This window comes from Corapipo altera, unplaced genomic scaffold (genome assembly GCF_003945725.1).
Source record: "Corapipo altera isolate COAL_440 unplaced genomic scaffold, ASM394572v1 1, whole genome shotgun sequence".
Classification (NCBI taxonomy): Eukaryota; Metazoa; Chordata; class Aves; order Passeriformes; family Pipridae; genus Corapipo; species Corapipo altera.
Window position 1 is genome coordinate 4,041,164 of NW_020884873.1, and position 21,822 is coordinate 4,062,985.

The window sequence follows — 21,822 nt, forward strand, 5'->3', positions numbered from 1 at the left end:
GTCAATTGAGTGCCATTTCTGCTCTGCATGAGGCTCAGTTTACTAACAGTGAGCGGAGTTTGGTTAACTTCATATTCTGGACAAGCTTGTAAATTTGTCCCCTTCTAATGCTGTGATCTTATCAAGGTTGTACTGTTTTCCTTTTCTTCTCCTCCACCCCCATCTTCTTTCTTTCCTTTTTTTTTTTGAAGTGCAGCCTTCTGATCAATGTGCACTTTTTTTTCCCATTTCCCTAAATACATCATGAAAAAGGATGAGGTTTCCGCCTTAATTGCTTGTGCCTTTTATTCACATTCCTCTCTCAGCCAGAATTGTGAAAAGAGTGTTAGTAAAAGGCTGCACAATAGAGCTTTTCATTAGGCCTCAACAAGGCACACAAAAGAAGGCTTTTGGAAAGAGTGAATGCAGGACTTTAATTTGCAGGTGGAGAGTAGATAAAAGGTGCTGACGCCTCTATTATTCTCTTACTTAGGTGACCCCTACCCCGTTCAGCTGATCCCAACTACCATGGCAGCTGCTGCCGCAGCAACACCGGGCTTAGGCCCACTCCAACTGCAGGTAAGTCCGAGCACAATGTACAAGAGGCAAAGGTTAAGTAAATATGAAAACCAGTTTTCTCTTCCATTGCAACACAATGCAATTAACAGGGGTTTGGGACTGTTCTTGTCTCATAAAATTTGCATCTGAAGCAAAAGAATCGTCAAATGATACACATTTTACTTTTACCTTCCAGGAACTTCTTGTTACGGTTTTTGTGTCTTTATTGTCAATTTAACTACTTTAGGTTTGTACTTTAAATTTCTGCATAGTGGCATGTTTGCTTCTCTTATTGTTGCAGTTTAACCCCAGCTGGCAACTAAGTGCTACATGGCCACTCACTCACTCCACCTCTCCAAAAGTGGGATGGGGAGGAGAATTGGGGAAAAAAGTGGTGAAACCCATGGATTGAGACAAGAACATTTTAATAATTGAAATAAAGTTAAATAGAATAGGAATAATGATAATAACAACAATAATAGCAACAAATGTAATGAAAAGGAGAGAGAGAGAAATAAAATACAAGAAAAAGAAGTGGTGCACAGTGCCATTGCTCTCCATCCATTGACCAATGCCCAACCTGTCCCTGAGCAGTGATCAGCCCCTCCCGGAAAACTACCCCCAGTTTATAAACTGAGCATGACATTCTCTGGTATGGAATATTCTTTTGGCCAGTTTGGGTCAGCTGTCTCGGCCTTGCTACCTCCCAGCATTTTGTACAGCTTCTCAGTGGTGGAGCATGGGAAATGAGAAATCCTTGGTTTAGGGTAAGTGCTGTTTAGAAACAACCAAAACATCAGTGTGTTATCAACATTATTCTCATCCTAAATCCTAAACACAGCTACTGAGAAGAAAACCAACTCTATCCCAGCCAAAACTGGGACACTTTTCCATTAGATCCTTCTGATGCAGGCTGTAATGCTGGCTAGGTGTAAACCACCAAAAGGAAGTGGATTGCCAGGCAGAAAAGCTCTGTCCTGACAAGCACTTTTAAACTGCTTAAAAGTTGTTTACATGATTATGTCCATTTAGGCCATAAGCTCTTCAGAGCAATGACTGGCCCCTCCTACAGTGTTTTATGGTACCCAAGCATTTTAGGCACTGCTGTAGTGCAGATAATTAGTGATTATCCTAATTTAACATAGACAATTAGAAAACAGGTGGAAAGATACTAAAGAATTTTTTTTTCAGCTACATGAAAGAGTTGGTCTGGTAGCCAGATGTATATGATTTTCAAACTGCTGATAAAATTTTAAATTTTGAAAGTGTTAGGATGTCCATGAGTCTTAATGACAACAGTGCAGATGTTCCTCAGATATTACTGATCAGCCACACAACCCTTGTCAAGTCATTGGAATTAAGGAAATGTTATGTCCATTGCTGCAGTTTGGATTTTGCTACCTGCCATGTATGCTTTGCTGGCAGGACGAAGCTGAGTAAAATTTGGGACTAAAAGGAAACCAAAATCCAAATCATCTGTAATTCTGCATGATCTGGTTTGACGCTCTTTTCTAGAAACAAGAAAAAAAAAGTCCCATGCTCTCCATTGCAAACGAGTCTCCCCGCTCACTATTATTTGCCAAGTCACATGGAAACAGCAGAGCTTTATACCTGCTTGGAAAGGCTCAGTGTTTATAACCAGTACGTGTGAAATGCATTCTCAAACTCTGTTTGGCCCACATCAGTATGAAGTAGACATCAGTAGATATTTCAGTTGTTTGGCCAGCATACGAGAGCGTGGGACACAGTCCTGGGGAGGATCTTTTTTTTTTTTTTTTTGATTTTATTTTAACACAGCCAGCGGAAGTTAGCTGAGTTTCACAGAAATAGCTGCCAGTGTGTAAGCTGACACATTCCATGCACCACAGAGGTTAATACATTCATTCCTATTGTGCCTTTGTATGAAAAGCTACACTGTCTGTGTGTTAGTTTCTGATTCTGCGAGTTACAAATACCGTAGGCGGCTTAAGAATCATGGGAGCCATGAAAGTCATCCCTTTGAAATGAATTTTGAGGAGTAACGTCAGTATTGATAAAGTGCTTATAATAGCCAAACACACATGAACAGACATATGGAAGAAAGGGGGGGGGAAGGAAAAACAAACATGGAACTAGCTAGCAATGAGAAAACAGAGGTCTGAGTCTAATTCTTATTTTTCATTCAGGCTAGTCCTAAAATAATCTGTCAGTGCTCCAGTAAGTTGGGAGAATGGTTTACTTTCATTTCAGGACCATCTTTGGGCTGTATCTGTGCATGCTGTGGGCTGAAGTATTCTGATTAAAATAGGCTTTGTCACAATGTCAGTTTTCTTGTTAAAAGGTGGGCTTTGTGCAAATGTGACTGACTTCATAAATATCTTAGCATGAGTTTGGGTTGTGGAAAATTTGAGAACCTCAAAGGCCTCTTGTTTCTGTGCAATGAAGAACATTAAAATGAAAATACTGATCAAATTCACCTATGTTGTTTTGCTGCATGTTATTTAGTCTGGAATTAAAGGGAGAGTTTGGCAGCCACTCAGTGGTAAAAGTTCAAATTACTGACTCTGTAGACTCCCTTGAATCTTTCAGACTCAACTTCTAAGGCTATGTTTATGATGGAAAAAATTAAAGTTGTCTTTCTTCATGTGTTATTTTCAGCAATCAGTGCAACTTGTGTATTAGAAATTGGGCATACCACTTAACTTCTAGTGTCGTTTGAAAGAGCCAGGCTAGATGCACTTCGAGAATGGTTTTATCATACAGTGGTACTCAGGATGGCCACTGAGCTATGCTAACATGACTGGAGCTGAATCTAGTGTAGCTGCTACCCTAGAAAGATTATGCCTTCCAAACTCTGTACAAATCCAGTTTAGCTCAGTGACGATGATGACTTTGTTGAGTCACAAAGAAACATTCATGATGGTTTTTTATGAAGAATTGGCCCAAACCCACCTTTAAATGGCATTGCACTGTCTTTCAAGGGGGAACTCTTCTTACTTCAGACATTTCCCTGCATTACATATAACCACAGTGTTCCCTACAAACCCTCTGTCATCTGGTCATCAGACAGTAAAAGGTCAGGAAAGTACAATGTTCCTTCTTTTCTTCTTTTTCTATCCTCCCTATCACTCATCTTTCAGACTTTGTGTACTTTAAGCAGTGGTTTTCAGGGGAGATCAAAGGACCTGACACAATGCTCAGTTTGTTGCTCCCAGCAGAATTTGGTACACAACCTTATCTTAGTGAAGACAAAGCCAAGGAATTTTTCTTGTTTGTTTGTGTAGCGATAAACACGTCTTTGTTATTTCATTAGAGAATTTTAAGTCGGGTCATGGCTTTAGTAGTGTACCATGAGATCAACAGGAAGTACCTTTTTATCCCTGGTTGTCAGAAATTGAATTTTCTTTTTGTAAATGAAATGCACACTGTATTTATAGAAGAACAGCTAACACCTGATTGTTTTCCAGTGGCAAAGAAACTCTTTATCAGTGAAAATGTAATCTCTCATTTTGAAATCCCCTGTTGATTCCCAGTGAAATCTGAAGCCCTCCATTTCTCTCCCTGCCTTTTGAGTCCACACTGGGATATACAGATTCTGTCATCTGATATCTGCCACAATTAGCCATACATGATTGCCTTTATTTTCAGTATCCACAGAGAGACTAATGACTCAGTGAGAATGGAAACTAAAACTTACATTGTTAGGTGTTGCAAAAGGAGTAGATGGATGGGGCCATGTTGGAGAAGCTGGAACTAACACGATGCAAATGTGAACCTGTCCTCTGATAAAGTACTATCTATCAGCACTGCATATTCACTCATTCCCACGTTTAATGACATAAATGCCATTTGAAAAAAAAATAAGTTTTAGCTTTCCTCTGTTAATGAGAAGACTCAGTCCTGAATGTTGTGTGAAGTGTCATTTTAAAATACACTCTCATTGCAGTTAAATCCCTCTTGTTTAGCATCTGAGTTTCTTCCGTTAGTTTTTTCCCTCATAAATATCATATGGCCTTGTTCTTCAGGAGGGATGCAGCATGGTGATTCTGTTTCAAATGAACAAGAACAAAACTGAGCACAGCCTTGCCGCTGTGTTCTACTGACTGAGGCTAATGAGACCAAAGTACTGCTGTATGCCTTATATGAACACAATGTTTTCCTATATGGTTTGGCAAATGAGGGAATTAAATTCCTCCGTCTTGAAGATCAACATTCAAAGCTGTAAGCATAGATATCGTGTAACAAGTTTTACACAAGCTAAACTGAAGTGATTATTTTAATACCGGTCATCTCGGGCATCACTCGTGTGAAAGAGATGATTCCAGAAGTCTGAACAAATTCAGTATAACATTATATCTGATAATTTCTTTTCTGATTAAAAAAAATATTTCCTGCGTGCTTTCTGAGCATTAGGAAACAAAGGACTTGATTGCATGATCTAAAAACTGATAGGAATCCACACCATTGGGAGTGCAAATGGTTCAGATTTCCCAGATTGCTTGTTTGATAACCAGATAGTGACAACGACTGATTAATTGGCAGTAATACAAATGCTGTATATACCCATAACTACATTGAAAGATCATGCTGGATGTATAATGACAGCTGCCCGTGTCGTCTTACTGCATGGACATTTTGTGTCCTGTCAAAACAGTATAGTAGTCTGATGTAATACAAATTTCCTGCAAACATCTGCTCTTGGAAAAAAAAAACACCCCAAAAGGTTTTTTGAGTGCAGACCTTTTTCCAAAGAAAAAATTTTCTTCCCTGTTCATCTTAGCATGAAACAGGACATCATAATGGTTGGGAACAGGTTGTGTTCAACATTATGACCAAACCTGTCACTATATGAATCAGGAGAACTTCATGTCAGTGTACAAGTTCAAAAGCATTTTAGCTGGGTCTCAGTCCTGAACACCAGTCATTAGAAGAAGAGTCCTGATTTGTTCTCCTTGGCTATTTCTATAAAGATGATGAGTAGATTCAGACCCTAAACATATCTGGAAAAATAGTTTTACCAGGTTTTTTAGTCTCCACTTTCTTTGTTACGTACTTGGGTCAATTTAGTTTTTCTTACTGCAAAACTATTCTCTTAGTTGTGTGGAAAGATTCATACCAAGGACTGAATTAAAATGGAATTTAGCATGCGTACGCTGGACCATATTTTTGGAAGAATTTGGGCCACAAGTAGGCACTGACGTAAGTGACTTAATTTTGAGAAGAAGTAAACCTGTTTGGAGTTTGAGGGCTTTTCAGAGTTGTTCAACTTGCTGTTGTTTACATGTTTGACTCACTGCAAATTTTCCTTTGGGAAACTTTGTTTCTAGGTATCTTAAGGGTCGCATAGTATCTGTGGTCTCCATGTTTGTTTTACTTGAAGGAAATGGAAAGGATGGTGCTATTTAACAGGTATACAGTGACTGATCAGAAGATAGACTGTTCCAATGGTCCTATGAATATTATATAAAACATCTAATGCCCATGAAACAAAACTAAAGTGCAACCACTGCCTCTTCAGTCAGATAGCCTTTTTTTTCTTACCAACTTCCTTTTGGCTTCTACACCATTGCAGGAAAGCCACATCTCTCTACTTGCCACTTCTACTTATTTCTCTGAAGTACCTCCTTCAGTTTTATTTGAAATGTTGCTGATGACAGTACCTCTCCTTGCTCTTAAAGAGATGTTTTCATGCATTAATTGTCAAGCACATTTAATTACTGGGGTTTTTTTGCATATCTCTTAACTGATTTCTTGCTATAATCTGTAGACATAACCAGTTTTGACCAGATTAAGTAGTTGGCCTTCCAGTGTTGCAACACCTCAAATGTGTGAAAGAAGGTCCTGAAAAAAACTGTATGAACGCTGTAGCGATGCATCTGAATACTGAGAACTTTTTCTTTGTATTGGGGAGTCAACTTGATAGAGAGGCAGAGACATTAATTATTTCTGATTGAGAAGAAAAGTCCGATGCCCCGTTATTGTCTCTACAGAATGTACCCAAGAGGTGGCAATACTTTATCCATTATTCATTTACTCTGCAGTCTCCATTCATCTTTGGGATATTACTCTAACTTCTTTGCTTACAAGAAGGTAAATTGTTTCTGAGCAGTGGCAGGCTATTCTTTCTATTTACTGGGTAGTATCTTCCTTTAAATACCATCTAAGCTGGCTTTTCAACAGTGAGAGTTAGTATGCGTTCCCTGTTTGTTTTTTTACTTTACCTGTTCTCATTAATTGGACTCTGACTTAATTTGTAGGGAATGAATCATTAGTGCACGGTTTAATTACAATATTATAATACTCATGCAATCCACTTAAGCATAAAAAAAGCAGAATTAGTTTTTCACTGCGAGCCCACACATCTGGGAAAAAAAAACAACTAAGTGCATGAAAAGTGACATTTCTCATTAGCATAACCAAAAGATGGCAGTTGTCCATCTGCCATTAGCTCAGTGTATCACTGTGCTGTTTCTGATGGCCATCGCAAATAATGATAATAATAGGAGTAATAAAGCAACATAATACGTATACGTTTTTGTTAGATGCCCTTTGAAGTAGTTTTTAAAATTGCTGCCTTATGCAGATTCTATATTCCCTGCTTCTGTCCACCACTTCTTTCTGGCTTTGTAAGGGAATGTGTTGGCCACTAGATATTCGCCACCTGTTCTGCAAATGGATAGCTGAGATGGTCATTTTAGAAGAGATCAGTGAAGACCAAGGTGCTTCAACTAGAAAAATGTGGGACCCAGTACTCTTCATGTAAATGAAGCTATGACCATATAAACCCAGTAAAGATCTCTGTGTGGGTGTGGGGTAAGTTGTCTTCAAAAAATTTGAACTTCAGAAGATTTCTTATTTTTTTATGAAATCCTAGTGATGATTTTAAGATATTCGTTAAACTATGTATAACTAAGGTGTGAGGTGAGGGGCTTTTGATTTCCAAAGGCTTTTTTGAGCAATCCCTATGTTTTTAAATGGAAAAAGTTCCTGTCAATTAGCTCAAAAGCAAGCCTTGCAACACCAGGATGCAACTAGTCCTTACTTTGTGGATACCTGCTGAGAGCTAGAGATTGTGATAGATTGTGTAAAAGCATGAACCACAGAACATACCAGCTCAAATAAATCTTGTTCATGGTGGGTAAATGGGCTTTGTAGTTGGTGTCTAAACAGCCCACACTTGCTTTTGATGTAATCTTATACAATGTCATGGGTAAACTCAATATATTCTATCAAAATAGATTTGAATGAAAAGCTTGATCATGTCATTTTTTCAGAATCCAATCAATTTACTAGGGCCAGCCTTTACAGCATACTACATATAAATGTTTTGTATTTTATTGAGCACTGTGAGTGTCTGAGCATACACACAGTGGACATTTACAGGCAGTAAATACACATGATAAAACAATATCATGGCTACTCTGAGGGTTGTCAGATTATAACTCCCTCCCCAGCCCTCCAGGGGAAAGAATTAGCAGTGGTAGCATATTCATTTTATCTAGATTAACAGTCCCTTCTGCATAACTTTCAGATTCCATCCATATCTATGAAAAATGAAAAAAGACTGAAAAATGACCAGCCTGTCTGCCTTCCAGTTGTAACTCAGGCCTGCTGTTTGCTAGCAGACCTCTGTCTGCATGAGTGAGTTTTCTTGTAGGTTAAAGAGACTGAATTCCCTCTTCCCCCTCCCTCCGACCCTGAGCCTGCAGGGCAGACAGACAGAAGCACACATATGATTAATACAGCACAGCTGCAGTAGTAACTCATTTGCATATGTATTAATAGAGGCAAAAACAACAATTCAATTACATACAGAGACATTCTGCATACTAAAGAACATATGCAAATAGCCTGGAAAAGGTGCAGCCAGCATTTTCTCCAACTTCCCTGAGCCCATATGGGCTAATATCAGAGCCTAGCTGTTTTCAAGAGTCCCCTTTAAGAAGAACCTGTTACAAGATGCTTATACAGCTCTTACTCCTCCTCCCCCCCATCCCGTGGGTTCCCATTGGCGTTTGACATTTGGACAATGGAAATAGCACATCTTTTCCGTGTTATTTCCTATTTACCAGCCTTCAGCTTCATATTTTTGTATCTTTATAAAAGCCCCAGCATGAGGAAACCAAATCCTTTGCCTCGTCTTGCATATGAACACATTTATCCTATTTTTCTTTCACCTCATCACTTGTGTTGTTTCCATTTTGCTTTTTCCTTCTCTGCCGCAAGCTTTCTCCTATCTTCTTGACTCCTGTGAATTAGCCAAAGGTGACTGTTTCTGTGCCTTTTTCTTGTAGTGACCTTATGTATCTGATCATAGCATAATTCACTGATTTTCTGCTAGGGAACTGTTAATACTTTTAATGGATCTGAAAGGTGTCTCAGACAAGTTAACCTGTTATGGATCTAAAAGGTGTCTCAGAGAAGTTAACCTGTTGTGGATAGACTGTTGTGTCATGATACATTGGTCTTTGTCTCTAGTAAGAAGGTTGTTCTCAAATGGAAAAGATGAAAAGCCACGAGTATTAAGTATTTCATGCTACAGCTGATGTGGATCTTGATAACTGGTATAGAATCTGATTCCAGTAACAGAAACAGATGTGCTTAAATCTCATGGGAATTTAGTAGGCAGTAGTTTTGAGCATCTTTCAAAAGCAGGTTGAAACTATTCCAGCGTTGCAACATAGGCTATAGGAACACTTACTTAAGCTATAAACAGTTCCTTTATCTGTAAGTTTTCCTTATGTTAGTTTGTGTCATAACTAAAACCCCCACGTATGTACTCAGTATGATTTTCATATAGGTCACACACACACTGTGATATGCAATAAAATGGTAGGCAATGATCCATACCCAGTACCCCGATTTCTGGAAAAGTGTGACATTTAACATTGGCCTTCATGGACTAGATAGATAGAGCTCTATTTCAACTTGAAAAGAGATAACAAGTCACTAAAAACTTTTGGAAACCTGACAAAGCCATTAAGATGCCCAACTGTCTTGTTTGGGTGGCAACCCTCTGTGTTTCAAGCAGTCTGAATTACTGGCCATTTGTTTGAAACGTCTCCGTGGTGTGAGCAGGGAAAAATAGGTCATGCAAGAAAGAGTGTGTAACTGTCTGGCAAGCATGCTTGTGAGGTCAGGTCATCCTTAATTTCTTTTCTCTTGCAAAAATGTTACACTTCTTTCTTTTTGGGGTTAGCCTGACAGACGGAAGCAGATTACTCCTTGATTATTTATAAGGCATTAATTTTAGATGAATATTGCTGAAGTAACTGACATCATAAGTAGTTTTAGCAGCCAGCAGAAGAGCCTGTTTGCAGATTGGAATATGACAGTCTTCACTTACACAACGTCCTGTCTAGGACAAAGTCTGAAGTGTATGAAATAAGACATGAGAAGTGGAGGCATATATATCAGCTAAGACTTTGTTTATACTTCTGTGCGATATAACCGGGACTTCGGATGGTTGGAGTGGTGGTGTCGATGTTGTGAGTTCAACCAGCTGCAAGACAAAAACAGTATCAAAATAACAGAAGCGGCAGCACCTGCCCACCAGTGTTTTAAATCAGGGTGGGCAAAAAACATCTGAGAATTGTATTATACTTCCCCAAAGTAACTTCTGTTGAAAAAGAAGTAGACAGCAACCTTCTATATATACCTTGAGATAACCAAAACGATGCTTCCCTCCCTATGCTGGAAACAGAAAACCTGTGAAGTATTTGTGTTTCACAGAACACGGTGGTTTATGATTTACATTTGTTTAGAATTAATTCTCCCTGGAAAGGTCTGTATGAAAAATCTGGTAACAAAACCAAAAAAAACCCTTCCTTTTTTCCTCCCTACTTTGTGCCCTTTGCGCATTCCAGACACTGGGTTTTGAAAGAGTTGGCTTATGCTACTGGTTTTCCTATTATGTTGTTTGCTCTTTTCAGAGGGATGTTGCTGAAAAGAAGATTATGTAATCATGCAAATCAGATTGTATAATCCTCAGCAAACTGTCCGGCGGGGGGAGAGGATGGGAAACCACACCAGGTGGGGCTTGGCTGGCTGCTGGGGGACTTGCTATGAAACCATAAACTGAGGGGTTACGGGCCTCCTGTAAAACGTGAAAGCTGCAGTCAGACTAGTGAATTTTCCCAAATATTTTTGGAGTTCATTGTCTTCATGCTGAGCTCTGCCAATAGTGTATATTTACAGTGCCTCAGCAGAATGTCGTGACAGACAAACACACAGGAAAACTGCAAATCTCTGACATGCACACGCTTCAGTGCTTGAGGAACAATGCTACAAATAACAACAGTGAGAAACACTGACTTACACAAACTAACTACTTACTGACACACACTTACTTCTTTAGGTCCACATTAAATTACTGCATTGTATGCATCCTAGAACTTAGCACAAGAAATTCTCCCTTGAGATCTTGCTAGCTCTGTTGTACTTGGGTCATATGACGTGGATTGCTGTTAGATGCAGTTTGGTATAATCTATGAAATGTGTAAGAATTTTGATTTCTGTCTTATTTCTTACTGCAGTCTTGTTTGTAGCCATTCTTTTTTGTCCAAAGTTTAGGTCATTTCCAATTGGCAAGGCAGAATGGGATAGAAATAGCAAACAGAATAGTAAATATGTACATGGGGAGCATATCACTGGCCTATGATATAAATTGCACATGGCATGAACAGTGAAAGCCATTAAAAGTTCCTGTGCTCTTATTCTTAACCTGTCTTTCTTAAGTCTGATTCCTTGCCAGGCTTATTCCTTGCCAGGATATTTGAGCACCTTTTATGAATGGAGGCTAATATTAGGCACAGTTTGAAACTGCGAAATACCTATTTACTGTAGACTGTAGATGTAAACATTAGACAACAAGCCATTGAAGTCAGGATGCTTGTTCTGTTTGTATTCTTTCCAAAGTCATCAATTGAACTTAGCTCAATAGAGGATAGCATCATATCTGGAGATGTAACTTTCAGAGTGTTAATTATTCTGTTGTGCCTGGATAGCATAAGCCTGTTCCTGAGGTTAAGTCAGAGTGCAGTTATTTCCCCAAAACTTAGATTCAGTTTCCTGAAATCCCTTTTCTTCTTTCAGAGGGGCTTAATGTTTTTAACTCCAGTGGATTTTGTAAGATCAATCTAAATAATAAAATTTGGAGGCAGCCGTACCTGTAGCTCTGAGGTCCCCAAGACTAGCTTTAAAATTTTATAACCTGCATGAGCTCTGCTGATCTCTAGAATTTGAGTCTAATTCCTGGAGTAGCTTCTAAGTATCCCTTTCTCTTTGCCTAACTGCCTTATTTGTTTGTCATTTTTACCAGTGGTCTGTTTCTGTTCCTCTCCATTCCTGTACCACTGTACAGGTACAAGTACTGCAGACTACTGGATTTACATTCCTTAACCCCTTAGCTGTAGAGACTGGTCACATCACAGATAACTTATCCAACTGGAAATATACTGCAGATTTGTGAAATCATCTATCTCAGAGGCTGACAAACTCTGGAATTACAGAGAGCAAGGCTGTCTGTCAGCAAGCCTTTGTGTGCATTGTTTTTCCCTAATTCACAAAAAATACAAATCAAACTGAAAAGCAGAATACAAGAAAGAAAAACAATTTTAAAAGACAGTGTGTGGTTTTAAGCTGGGAGAAGCTTTGAAATCAGTGTCCTGTGATTATCAATATAATAGGAAAACAGTAAGAAGGTTTCAAATGCTCTCATTGTAGCAGAAAGTCAGATTTTTAAAAGTGTTTTCCAACTATATGTGCACCTCCATGTCTTGCTGTTTAGAGTGATTGCTCTTGCTATTTAAAAGCTGCATTACATCAGAGGCTTCTAGCTGTACTGCAAGCTGTACTTTGCTTTAGTAACCACAGCTGTGCCACATACTGCACCAGCAGTGGCTGACAGGGGCAATCTGTTTGTGGCATATTGAGGGAGTCAAATTGTCTTTGGGGACTGCTGTGGAGTGGCTTTTTTTCAGTTTCTTCCTGTAGGTGCAGTGTCTGTTTCCCCCAAAGGGGCCTGGGGCTGCCAGTTTTTGTGTGAGGGAACGAGGTTAATCCCTCAGAGATGTGGGGTGCCGTGAGGGGTGGTACCCGTCCCCCTGCCTGATGTGCTCAGGGGCCCAAACAGCAGCATCCCTGCGTGCCTCCCTGTGGATGTTGTGCAGGGGAAGGCTGGCTGTCTTTCAGCACACCTGGGCAGCAAGGCCAGTGGCTCTCTGCCCCTCTGAAGGTTGTGTCCACTCTGCGGGTTACTCCTCTCTCCACACTGGAGTGCAAATATCATATCTGGCAACAAAACCTTTTCTTTTTCTTTTCCAAGCTCTTCTTTTCCCTTCCATGGCTCAAAACACTCTTTCCAAAATTTAACAGTGTGTTCTCCATTAATACACCAAAACATTGCAGCTTGTGATAGTTATTAAAGTGTTTTTATGTCATTAAGGGAACCAAATGGATCTATCTGAATTTGGCAAAACCACATGGCTGAAGTCCTAGTTTATCTCTGGTGTTGATTTTACCATTAAACTCTGAACTTCTGAAAATTACAAAATCCACAGTAGAAACACTAACAGGTGTGCTTCATTTTATAGTGGGTTAAACTGTCCTTAAATGTCACTTACTTTCTCCGCAGTAGTTCTGCATTCGTATTTGTTCAATATTCCGGTGTTTATTTTACAGACTCGAGGCTTACTGGGTTAGGTTAAGAATCATAGAATGGCCTGGGTTGGAAGGGACCTTGGACATCATCTCATTCCAACCCTCTGCCATGGGCAAGGACACCTTCCACTAGACCAGGCTGGCCTTGAACACTGCCAGGGATGGGGCGATGGGGCAGCCACAGTTTGGGCAACCTGTTCCATTGCCTCATCAGTGGAGAATTTCTTTCTAATGTCTAATCTAAACCTACTCTCCTTCAATTTGAAGCCATTCCACCTTGTCCTGTCACTCCAGGCTCTTGTAAATATTCTCTCTCCATTTTTCTTGTAGGGTCCCTTCAGGTACTGGTAAGGCCACAGTTCAGTCAGCCTGAAGCCTTCTCTTTTCCAGGTTGAACAATGACAATTCTCTCAGCCTTTCCTCATAGGAGAGGTGCTCCATTCCTCTAATGTTCTTGGTGGCCTCCTCTGGACTTGCTCCAACAGTTCTATGCCCTTCCTGTGTCGGGGACCCCAGAGCTGGATGCAGCACTGCAGATGGGATCTCACCAGAGCAGAGTAAAGGGGCAGAACCACTTCCCTCATACATGATGTGTTTATACCTTCCACTTAACTTGCTGTCCTGCTGTATCAGTAGTTGCCTTGCAATATGGTTCCTTTTAGGACTATCCACCCTACTCGCCTATCAACCCTACTTACCCCATTCCCATTATCATGGCAGTCTTGCTTCTTGCTGAATACTAGTCTGACATACTGGTGGCAAAAGTAATTTAGATGGTGTATATCAGTGTGTGTTAGGGAAAGATTTTTAAAGAGCCCTGAAGGGATTTGGGAGCCCATCAATAATTAATTTCTTACGGTGGCTTTGAAAATAGGATATGCAACATTCACACTTAATCCTTCCTCCTTTCCCCAGCTGTTTTATTTTTTCTGTGTTTTGTTGTGTGGAAAGTTAGCAGTCATCAAAATTATATCAGAATGTTTGGTGGTGAGATGGTGTTCATTTGGTAACTGAGTTTTCATTGGATGCAGTGAAAGACACGAGTACTCAGCATTTCCTACCTCTAGTCCAAGCTGGCCAAACTCACATTTGTGTGGTAGCTTGTGTTTCAGTGTATCATGACTCCTTTCACTTTAAGTGGGGGAAAAAAAAGAAAGAATAATTTCCCAGCATTTTGTGTTGTGTGCTAGGATGTCATATCCCACGTACTCATCCCTTAGAATTTTATTGTCACACAGGTGTGGGACTCCAGCCAAACTCAGTGCTGCCCCAAAATCAGTGTTGAGTATCCTGATTTTTATCCTACTGTGTGGGCATGGAAAGGTGGACCTGTATACGTGACCTGAGCTCAGACAGAAGAAGGTAGAGAAGAAGAGATTCTAAAAGGAACCACGGCCTACTCAGTTAAAACTCAAAGTATTATACTTAGATTTAAGCATTTTCTCAAGTCTGGTTGATTTTTTTTTTTGCATCAGTTCATTCAGATTACTTCATTTCACTTCACATTAATTGCTGCTCTGAAGTAGGTCCTTAAGGGATCCAGGATAGGTGGGTGCTTGCACAGCAAAAGTTTCCTATCACACTGGGTGGCATTACAGGTTTGATTTCACTAAAAGGTATTGTTCCCCATTCAAGTTTAGAAAGAAATTACTACTAAAAACCGAGGAAATGTTAGATTTTAAAAAAAACTGATTTGTCACTTTGCTCATTGACTATGAACTGAATAGACTTCTAACCCTTAAAATACTTTCTCCCCCCTTTTCCTTTTTATTGCCTGGAATCTTAAGAGCTTTATCATTTGCAGTCATAAAATGAAAATATACACCAAACCCTCAAAGGGCAAGTATGAAATTAAATTATATTTGGGCAGCTGTAACCTTTTAAAACGATCAGATTCCAGTTAATGTATTTCTTCCTGTTCCGAGTGCTGCCATGGTGTTTGATGGTGGGAAGCAGTCCAAAGGGCATTGGGAGATAATAAATTCACTGGAAATTTCACCCTGAGGCGAGCCTCGATACACCAAGGCTTCCATTTAGCAGGACTGACCTAAAAATCTTGTCACATCCAAAGGTCACTTAGGTTGGGGTTGGTGTGTCCCATCTATCTTTCCCTGGTGCAAAGAATGACAGCTGAGCTCATAAACAGCCATTGGAATATGGAAGACAAGCAGGGGGGAGAGGGAAGAAGGATAATACCACTGACAACTTCTTAGATTTCCTCTAGGCCAATGAGAAAAGATATCATCTTTGGGGTTGCTTGTTTCAACTTCTGCAGAAATGGCAATTCAAGTCAAAGAGGTTGCAGTTAACTGTGGTGGTGTAAAACAAGGGATTCCCCACCTGTCTGCAAATGCCAAGTAACCCTACACATTATACTGTCCCTGAACATACCCTACTTGCCACCAGTCTCGTTAGTCGAAGCAGTTTAGAGTTTTTACAATGCCTTACTTTCAAGGAGGGTCAGAAGTCTAAAAGGCTGTCCGTGATGACACTGATAGGTGTCATCTGTAAGAGCAATGGTTCTAAGGGAAACAGATTGACACTAATTATAAACAATACTGGAAGGTAAGATATTTTCAGTCTCATGAGAAAATCTGTGATGTACATCCTCTAGGATGTTGCTTATCCTAAGCTTATTAAAATCAGTATAATACTCCCACACAGCAAATTGAAGCAAAAGGCCTTTCAGGATGAGTGTTGTCTACCAGTCAAAGTTCTTTCTTCTGCAATGGGAAGCTCTAGTGGATCCTTCCTATGCTTGCAGTATATTAAATGCTGGGGACAGGGCTCAGAGTTGCATAACAGAAGTGTATTTGAAGGACGAAGATCTAACTTACCATAATTGATCTTACTTAATTGGGGATGAGCCCTGCAGCATATGTCCGTTGTATCCTAACAGTGTGAATCTCCTTCTCAAAATTCCCTAGGAGGAGAATGAGAAAGGCTGACTGCCAGTCACTGCTGGGATGCAGGCAAGAAAGATTCCTTCTTCTGCATCCTGCCTTGGTCGGAAAAAGAAACTGTAGTTGGTGTTCAGTGTCCTTCTGAAATGTGGTAACACCTCATTTTTCGAAGAAAGATACCTTTTATGGTGTAAGCACTGGTCTGATTCTTTTTGAAACATTAAATTGAAGATAAAAATTAAAACTAAATAATTTATAAAATCAGTGTAACCTTGGACATGTGAGAAAAAAATCCGAATGAAACACATATGTTCCATAATTTGCAAGATATTGAATAAGTTAGGTTTCTAACTCCTTCTGGGAATTTGCTGACGTCTCTCCATGAATTTTACTAAATCAGATCCTTCTGAGGAGGATTGTAAGTTGTATGTTCCTTTGCTTGTTAAAACTAAATGGAGTATAACTGTTATTTTCAGAAGTATTTCACACATTCTTACAAACATACTATATTTGAGGCAAACACAGTAAAGAAGGGCAAGATTGGCCAGCTGTCAGTGTTTGTCTTCATTTTCCTTGGGTTCACACTCTACTTTATGTTAACATGTATGTTCTCTACACAAATCCAAAGTAATTTGCAGGCAACTTTGGGGGAGTTATATGCCCTTTCCCACATGTTCTCTGCTGAAAATGTAGCTGTGTGCCTCACCAGTTGTACGGCTTTGAGGAAGACAAAGTCGCTTTCCATCTGACTTGTGTAACCAGGAAAAAAGGAAATGTGTATTTTTCATGAGTTTCAGAGAGGAAAGATATATTTCTCTTTAAAAAATTCAGCTGAAATTTAAAAAATGACATAGACATGCGGAGCACAGACTAGTTAGTTTTTAACTTGTTTATACTGAGGATGGTGGGATGAGAATCATCTTTAGCCATGGATGCCTAACGTGTATAATTTATCTGGCATAAAATTGCAGGTTCCATTTTAGTTTTTATAGAAGGAGCTGAGGGTGATTAGCTCAAGACTGGTCAGATGGATTCCCCACTTATTTCCAGTTTGTCACTTTTCTGCTGCAGTTCAGTGTCTGTTTTCATTTGCCTACGCAATTCCTGTTAGTAAACAAGTAATGCTGGACCATAAAATCAGAATATTTCTGTCGTTGCTGTTGGGACATGGAGCCTCAAGACCAACTGACTTTGTATTTCTGTAGCGGTTGGAATTTGGGAAAGTCATGGAGTTGGGAGTCAGCGCAGATGACTTTTTAAAGTGCCAAGTATGTGTTAGCTTCCCTGTGTCAGTTGAGTTTTCTGTCCTTGGGAAGAGGAGATATCCCATTGTGCTGGTCTCAGTACATTGCTTCCCTACATTTTTATAGTCATGTTCATCCCATTTCATGCCAGATGACTTTGGAAAATTGTCAGCGGTCCTGAAATATGTTAATCTTGTTAAATACATGATGGAAATATAGATGGTGAGAATAAGGATTGCATTTAGTGCCTGCAATATTGGCAAGTGTTTTTATGTTACTTTAGATGCTGCTTTTATTGTAGTGAATATGATCACTTTGACCAAAGGCCTGTATTATGCCATGGTGTTAACTGGAGAAGTTGAGAGATATTTTACAGTTGCTGACTTTGGCAAAAACAAGAAGTATCCCAGTGTAATGGAGGACTTTACTGTTTCTTGCATTATTCATGCTTCCCACGCCGGAGTCACAAACACTGGGTAATGTTAATATTTGTCACGGAAAAATTTAATTGGCGGAAATGTTTCATATATTAGCGATAGATGGGAGGACCCACTAGAGACCTTCCCTATTCTGGGCTGTTATGGATTCCTTTAGCGCTATCCCTGATAGTGATAAAGGAGGGGACTGTATGGAGTGGATCGTTGCTGTATGGAGGGGAGTGAGGAGGATCCCTGCTTGACATTCCCCGTCTTTCCTGGAACGGAGATATATTTACCAGTTGCTAACTGAAGAAGCAATGAGCACTGTTCACCCTCCCACTGCAGTGAACAGCCAGTCTTGGAGCAGCATAAAAAGGGTCAATCAAATAGGTCGTACATCATATGAGGAGGCAGATGTTAGAACATATTGTAATGGATTGCTGTGCGGTGTGTGAAGATGGCTTGTGGAGCACGGGGATGGGGGGAGAGGAGCTACCAGCAATGTTTTCTGCCATGGTCGCTGAAAATATCCAAATTTTTGAGGAAAATTTCTGAAGGCAGGAAATTAAAGCGTTAGCATTCCTGCTATGTTAGACTTGTGGGTAGAATGACGGAGGTAGAAAAGGAATAGAAGCATGAGTTCCTCTGTAATACTCCGTGTAATATGAATAAGTCTAGGTATTATCTGTGCTTTGCCAAAGTCAGTGTTAGCCTTGGAACGTGTGAGTATTTTACCTGAAAAAAAAATGACTGAGCTTCAGACTATATTAAACACAGAACTGCTAAAATAGCTTCTATTTTAGCAGCGCCCCTAATTCACACCCACTCAAACACCTCCTCGCTCGTTAACCCCATCATCAGACCCAAGTAACTCAAGTGAAATGAGATGGCATTAGGAATGAGGTAATGTACAAAGATTTCTGGATAATGTTATTACTTCATGATAGCAGCTCTTGTTAGTGTGACTACGGTAAAAGCTTCTCGGTATTTCCATTGCAAACTCTTTGGTACTCCCACCCCTTCTGCTTTGCAGACGACTACTCAGCCAGAAGCAATTTAAAATTTGCTTTTACATTGATTTTGGCTCTTGTTTTGAATTGAAAAGAGTTTAGTGTTTTGGTACTGCTTTCTAAAACATAAAAATTGCTGGGGTTTTTCCTCTTAATCCAAATTTCCAGATGAACAATTTAAAACACGGATTAGCTCTTTTTATAACCCAGCCACATTATTAACAATTGAAAAATATCTCCTAAATATGCACAGTAATTTCAGTATTTTATGGTTTTGGACAAGCAGATCCATCTCTATGTTATAAAAAATTCCATAATTCCATACTAAAAATTGGTGTGAAGTGGACAATTTTTGAAAAGCACTGTTAACACTCAGGAGTTTTGTGTCTTTTTTTTTTTTTTTTTTAAATTTACTTAGTGCCTCAAAGAAAGTTGTGAAAATCATCTTTAGTGTTGGCATGGGTGGATCAGATGTACTGATGGATTACAGAGCTTGTTACTATTTAAATAGTGTTAATACAGTGCACATCATTGGCTGTGGAACGTGTGGCTATGTAGAATTCTTTAAGAGATGAGTTAGAGGTTACCGCCCTGTTGCCAATGAAGGGCATCCTTTTCGCCTCAATGACAGGAATTTGGAGGGATGTATTTCTGCATTCACCCTGTCTAGTCTTAAGAGCAAAATGGTGAGAGTTATAGAGAGCAGACACTTCCATAGGGTAACCCCAGGTAACCTGGAAGAGGCTGGGACTTAACAGCTTGCATCAGGATGGAAGTGGAGAAATGTGGAGAAGGTCGCATTTCCCTTGGTCGGATTGACACTAAGAAGTGGAAAGCTCGCACTTGGTGTGGGAACATGAGGGGCTCCAGCAGCTCTTTGTTACCCACACGAATTGGTGAAACTGGAAGCAGCCATCGTATTCCTCTTGCTGAATATGGAGTTCCAAAGTTCATCCCGTAAGTTCTTCTTGTGCTTGGGTGATGTATAGCATGTGAGGGAACATGAAAGTTAAAGATGTAATTCCCTTTGACCTTCAGTCATGTTGTTGTGCCTACAGCTTCTTAAACCTCGAGCACAGCATGTGCCAAAAGAGGAATGTTGGCGTGAGTTTCAGGTCAGATTTAGGGCTTTTCGTGATGTCTGACCATACAGTATCATTGGACTTTAGTGTTGGAGGTTTCATTGTAGTGAGAGTCAGAGACTGAGGGATTTCAGATGTTTTCAGAGACCACTTTTGGGGGAACAAAGTCTCTAAGAATTAAGAACTAAACTTCTGTACATGTCCTAATGAAATATGCAAAGTGTCACTCTTCCCATTACATCAGTGTAAGCATGGAAATAGTGAGATGAACCAGAAAACAGCTTCTTATGTTATTTCCTGAGAAGTTTGCCAAAGCTTCACAGAGGTTTCAGGCTCTCTGGAGTTTTATGGGCTCCATTGGAGGGGGAGTTTTACTGACCACACCCATTTTTATCGTAAAATCAAAGAATAAAAAGATTGAACAGCTATTGAATTGTTTCTGCTACTTCATTTTGTTAAAGGAGAACTTTTCTATAATTAATCAAACTCCAAAATAATGGAATTAATTGAGTGCTTTGCTACTCTCTCAGCTCTTCTCAGCAATTTTGTTACTAAATAATGGCACTCCCCTTCACATACTCTAACATCTCCTCTTTGTAGGTTATCATCTCCTAACCTCAAGCATCCCAGTTTAACAAACTTGCATTTGTGTTTTTAAGCATCTAAGTTATCCAGTTTGTACAATGGGGCTAGTTTAAAGTTAGGCACTCCAATGAGTTTGAAGTAGGTAAGACTCACTGTTGAGAACATTAGGAGGAGTCTGACCAGAATGAAACTCAGCTGGTTTCTGGTTTGGAACACAGATTCACTCTGATTCAGTGAGGCTCAAAATATTCTGGTTCAAAGTTGGGGGAATTTTTATGTCTGTGGTTGGAATTACAGTTTCCTACAGGTCTAGTAAGTTTGAGTGACCTTTTCTGCAAGGTTTGTCTTTAATAATACCTAGAAAACAAACACTGTTTTAGAAGAGGGGGATTCCATGTGGGTTAAAACTGAAGGAAAGGTACATGTGAGCTGGAGCTTTCCACAGTTCTTGTCATATATTCTACTTTTATGGAAAGGGATCACAGTGCGCTGCCGGGAAGGACAACTGGTGCCCTGTGTTGATACCACGACTTCACAACAGGATCTCAAAGAATGAGGTAGGACTTGTTAGCTTTCTGGAGGACTTGGGGAATGAGCATGTAAGCCAATGAACATAAAAATTATATGAGAGGTAGATGGATGTCATTGAACTTATTTGAAAACTTGCACTGCAGGACTGACGTTCTCCCCCCAATTAATAACCTTGCTCTACTTTCTCTACCCCCAAAAATAAAATAACTGATGCACCTGTCACATCCTATTAGTACTTCCTGCTAAGGAAAAAGGGAAGGAGAAAAAATGTCTTCAGAAATATTCTAGGAATCAATTTGTTTCAGTTTAACTCTCAGAATAAGTACATATCCTTTTGCAGGCCAAATGCTCCATCCATCACTGGTCCCTCCCTTTCAGTATTCTTCTTCTACCCATACTTCCTCTCTGTGTGTTCTTTTCTGAGAGGCTTGGCACAAGGGAAGCAGCTCAAATGCTTCCCTTTAAGGTATATACATATATATCTGAGGTATAGACATATATGTCTTTCCTCCCTACCCAAGCTGGAAGAGAGTAGCCTTGGCTCTCTGAGCCTGTGAAAATGAGCTGTGTTGAAAGTTGCTTATGATGGACTAAGAGTTTGTCACTCTCTCTCTCCTGTGCCTTTGTCCAGACCCTTTGACCACATAATACAACTCAGTTCAAAGAGCAAATTAAAATTTTGAATGAGCTGATTGGATGTCACTGAGCTCCTATATGCATCAGATAACCAAGGAACAATGTTAATTTATACCTCCAAGGACAACAGATACAATCATATGATTCTTTAGGTTCAGAAATATTCCAAAATAAAGACTAAAGACTAGAAAAGTACAAAGACTATACAGTGTTAAAGTATAAAAACTATAAAGATT

At 39.7% G+C, this 21,822-nt stretch overlaps 1 protein-coding gene across 16 annotated transcripts in view; it reads left to right on the forward strand.

Moving 5' to 3' along the window:
- The window catches only part of SOX5 (SRY-box 5), a 640,197-nt gene that overhangs the window by 548,369 nt on the left and 70,006 nt on the right, over nucleotides 1-21,822 (forward strand). For all 16 annotated transcript variants that reach the window (XM_027659186.1, XM_027659196.1, XM_027659172.1 and 13 more), the window contains one exon: nucleotides 473-558. In XM_027659186.1, coding sequence (XP_027514987.1) covers nucleotides 473-558 — 86 coding nt within the window. The remainder of the gene's footprint in view (nucleotides 1-472; nucleotides 559-21,822) is intronic.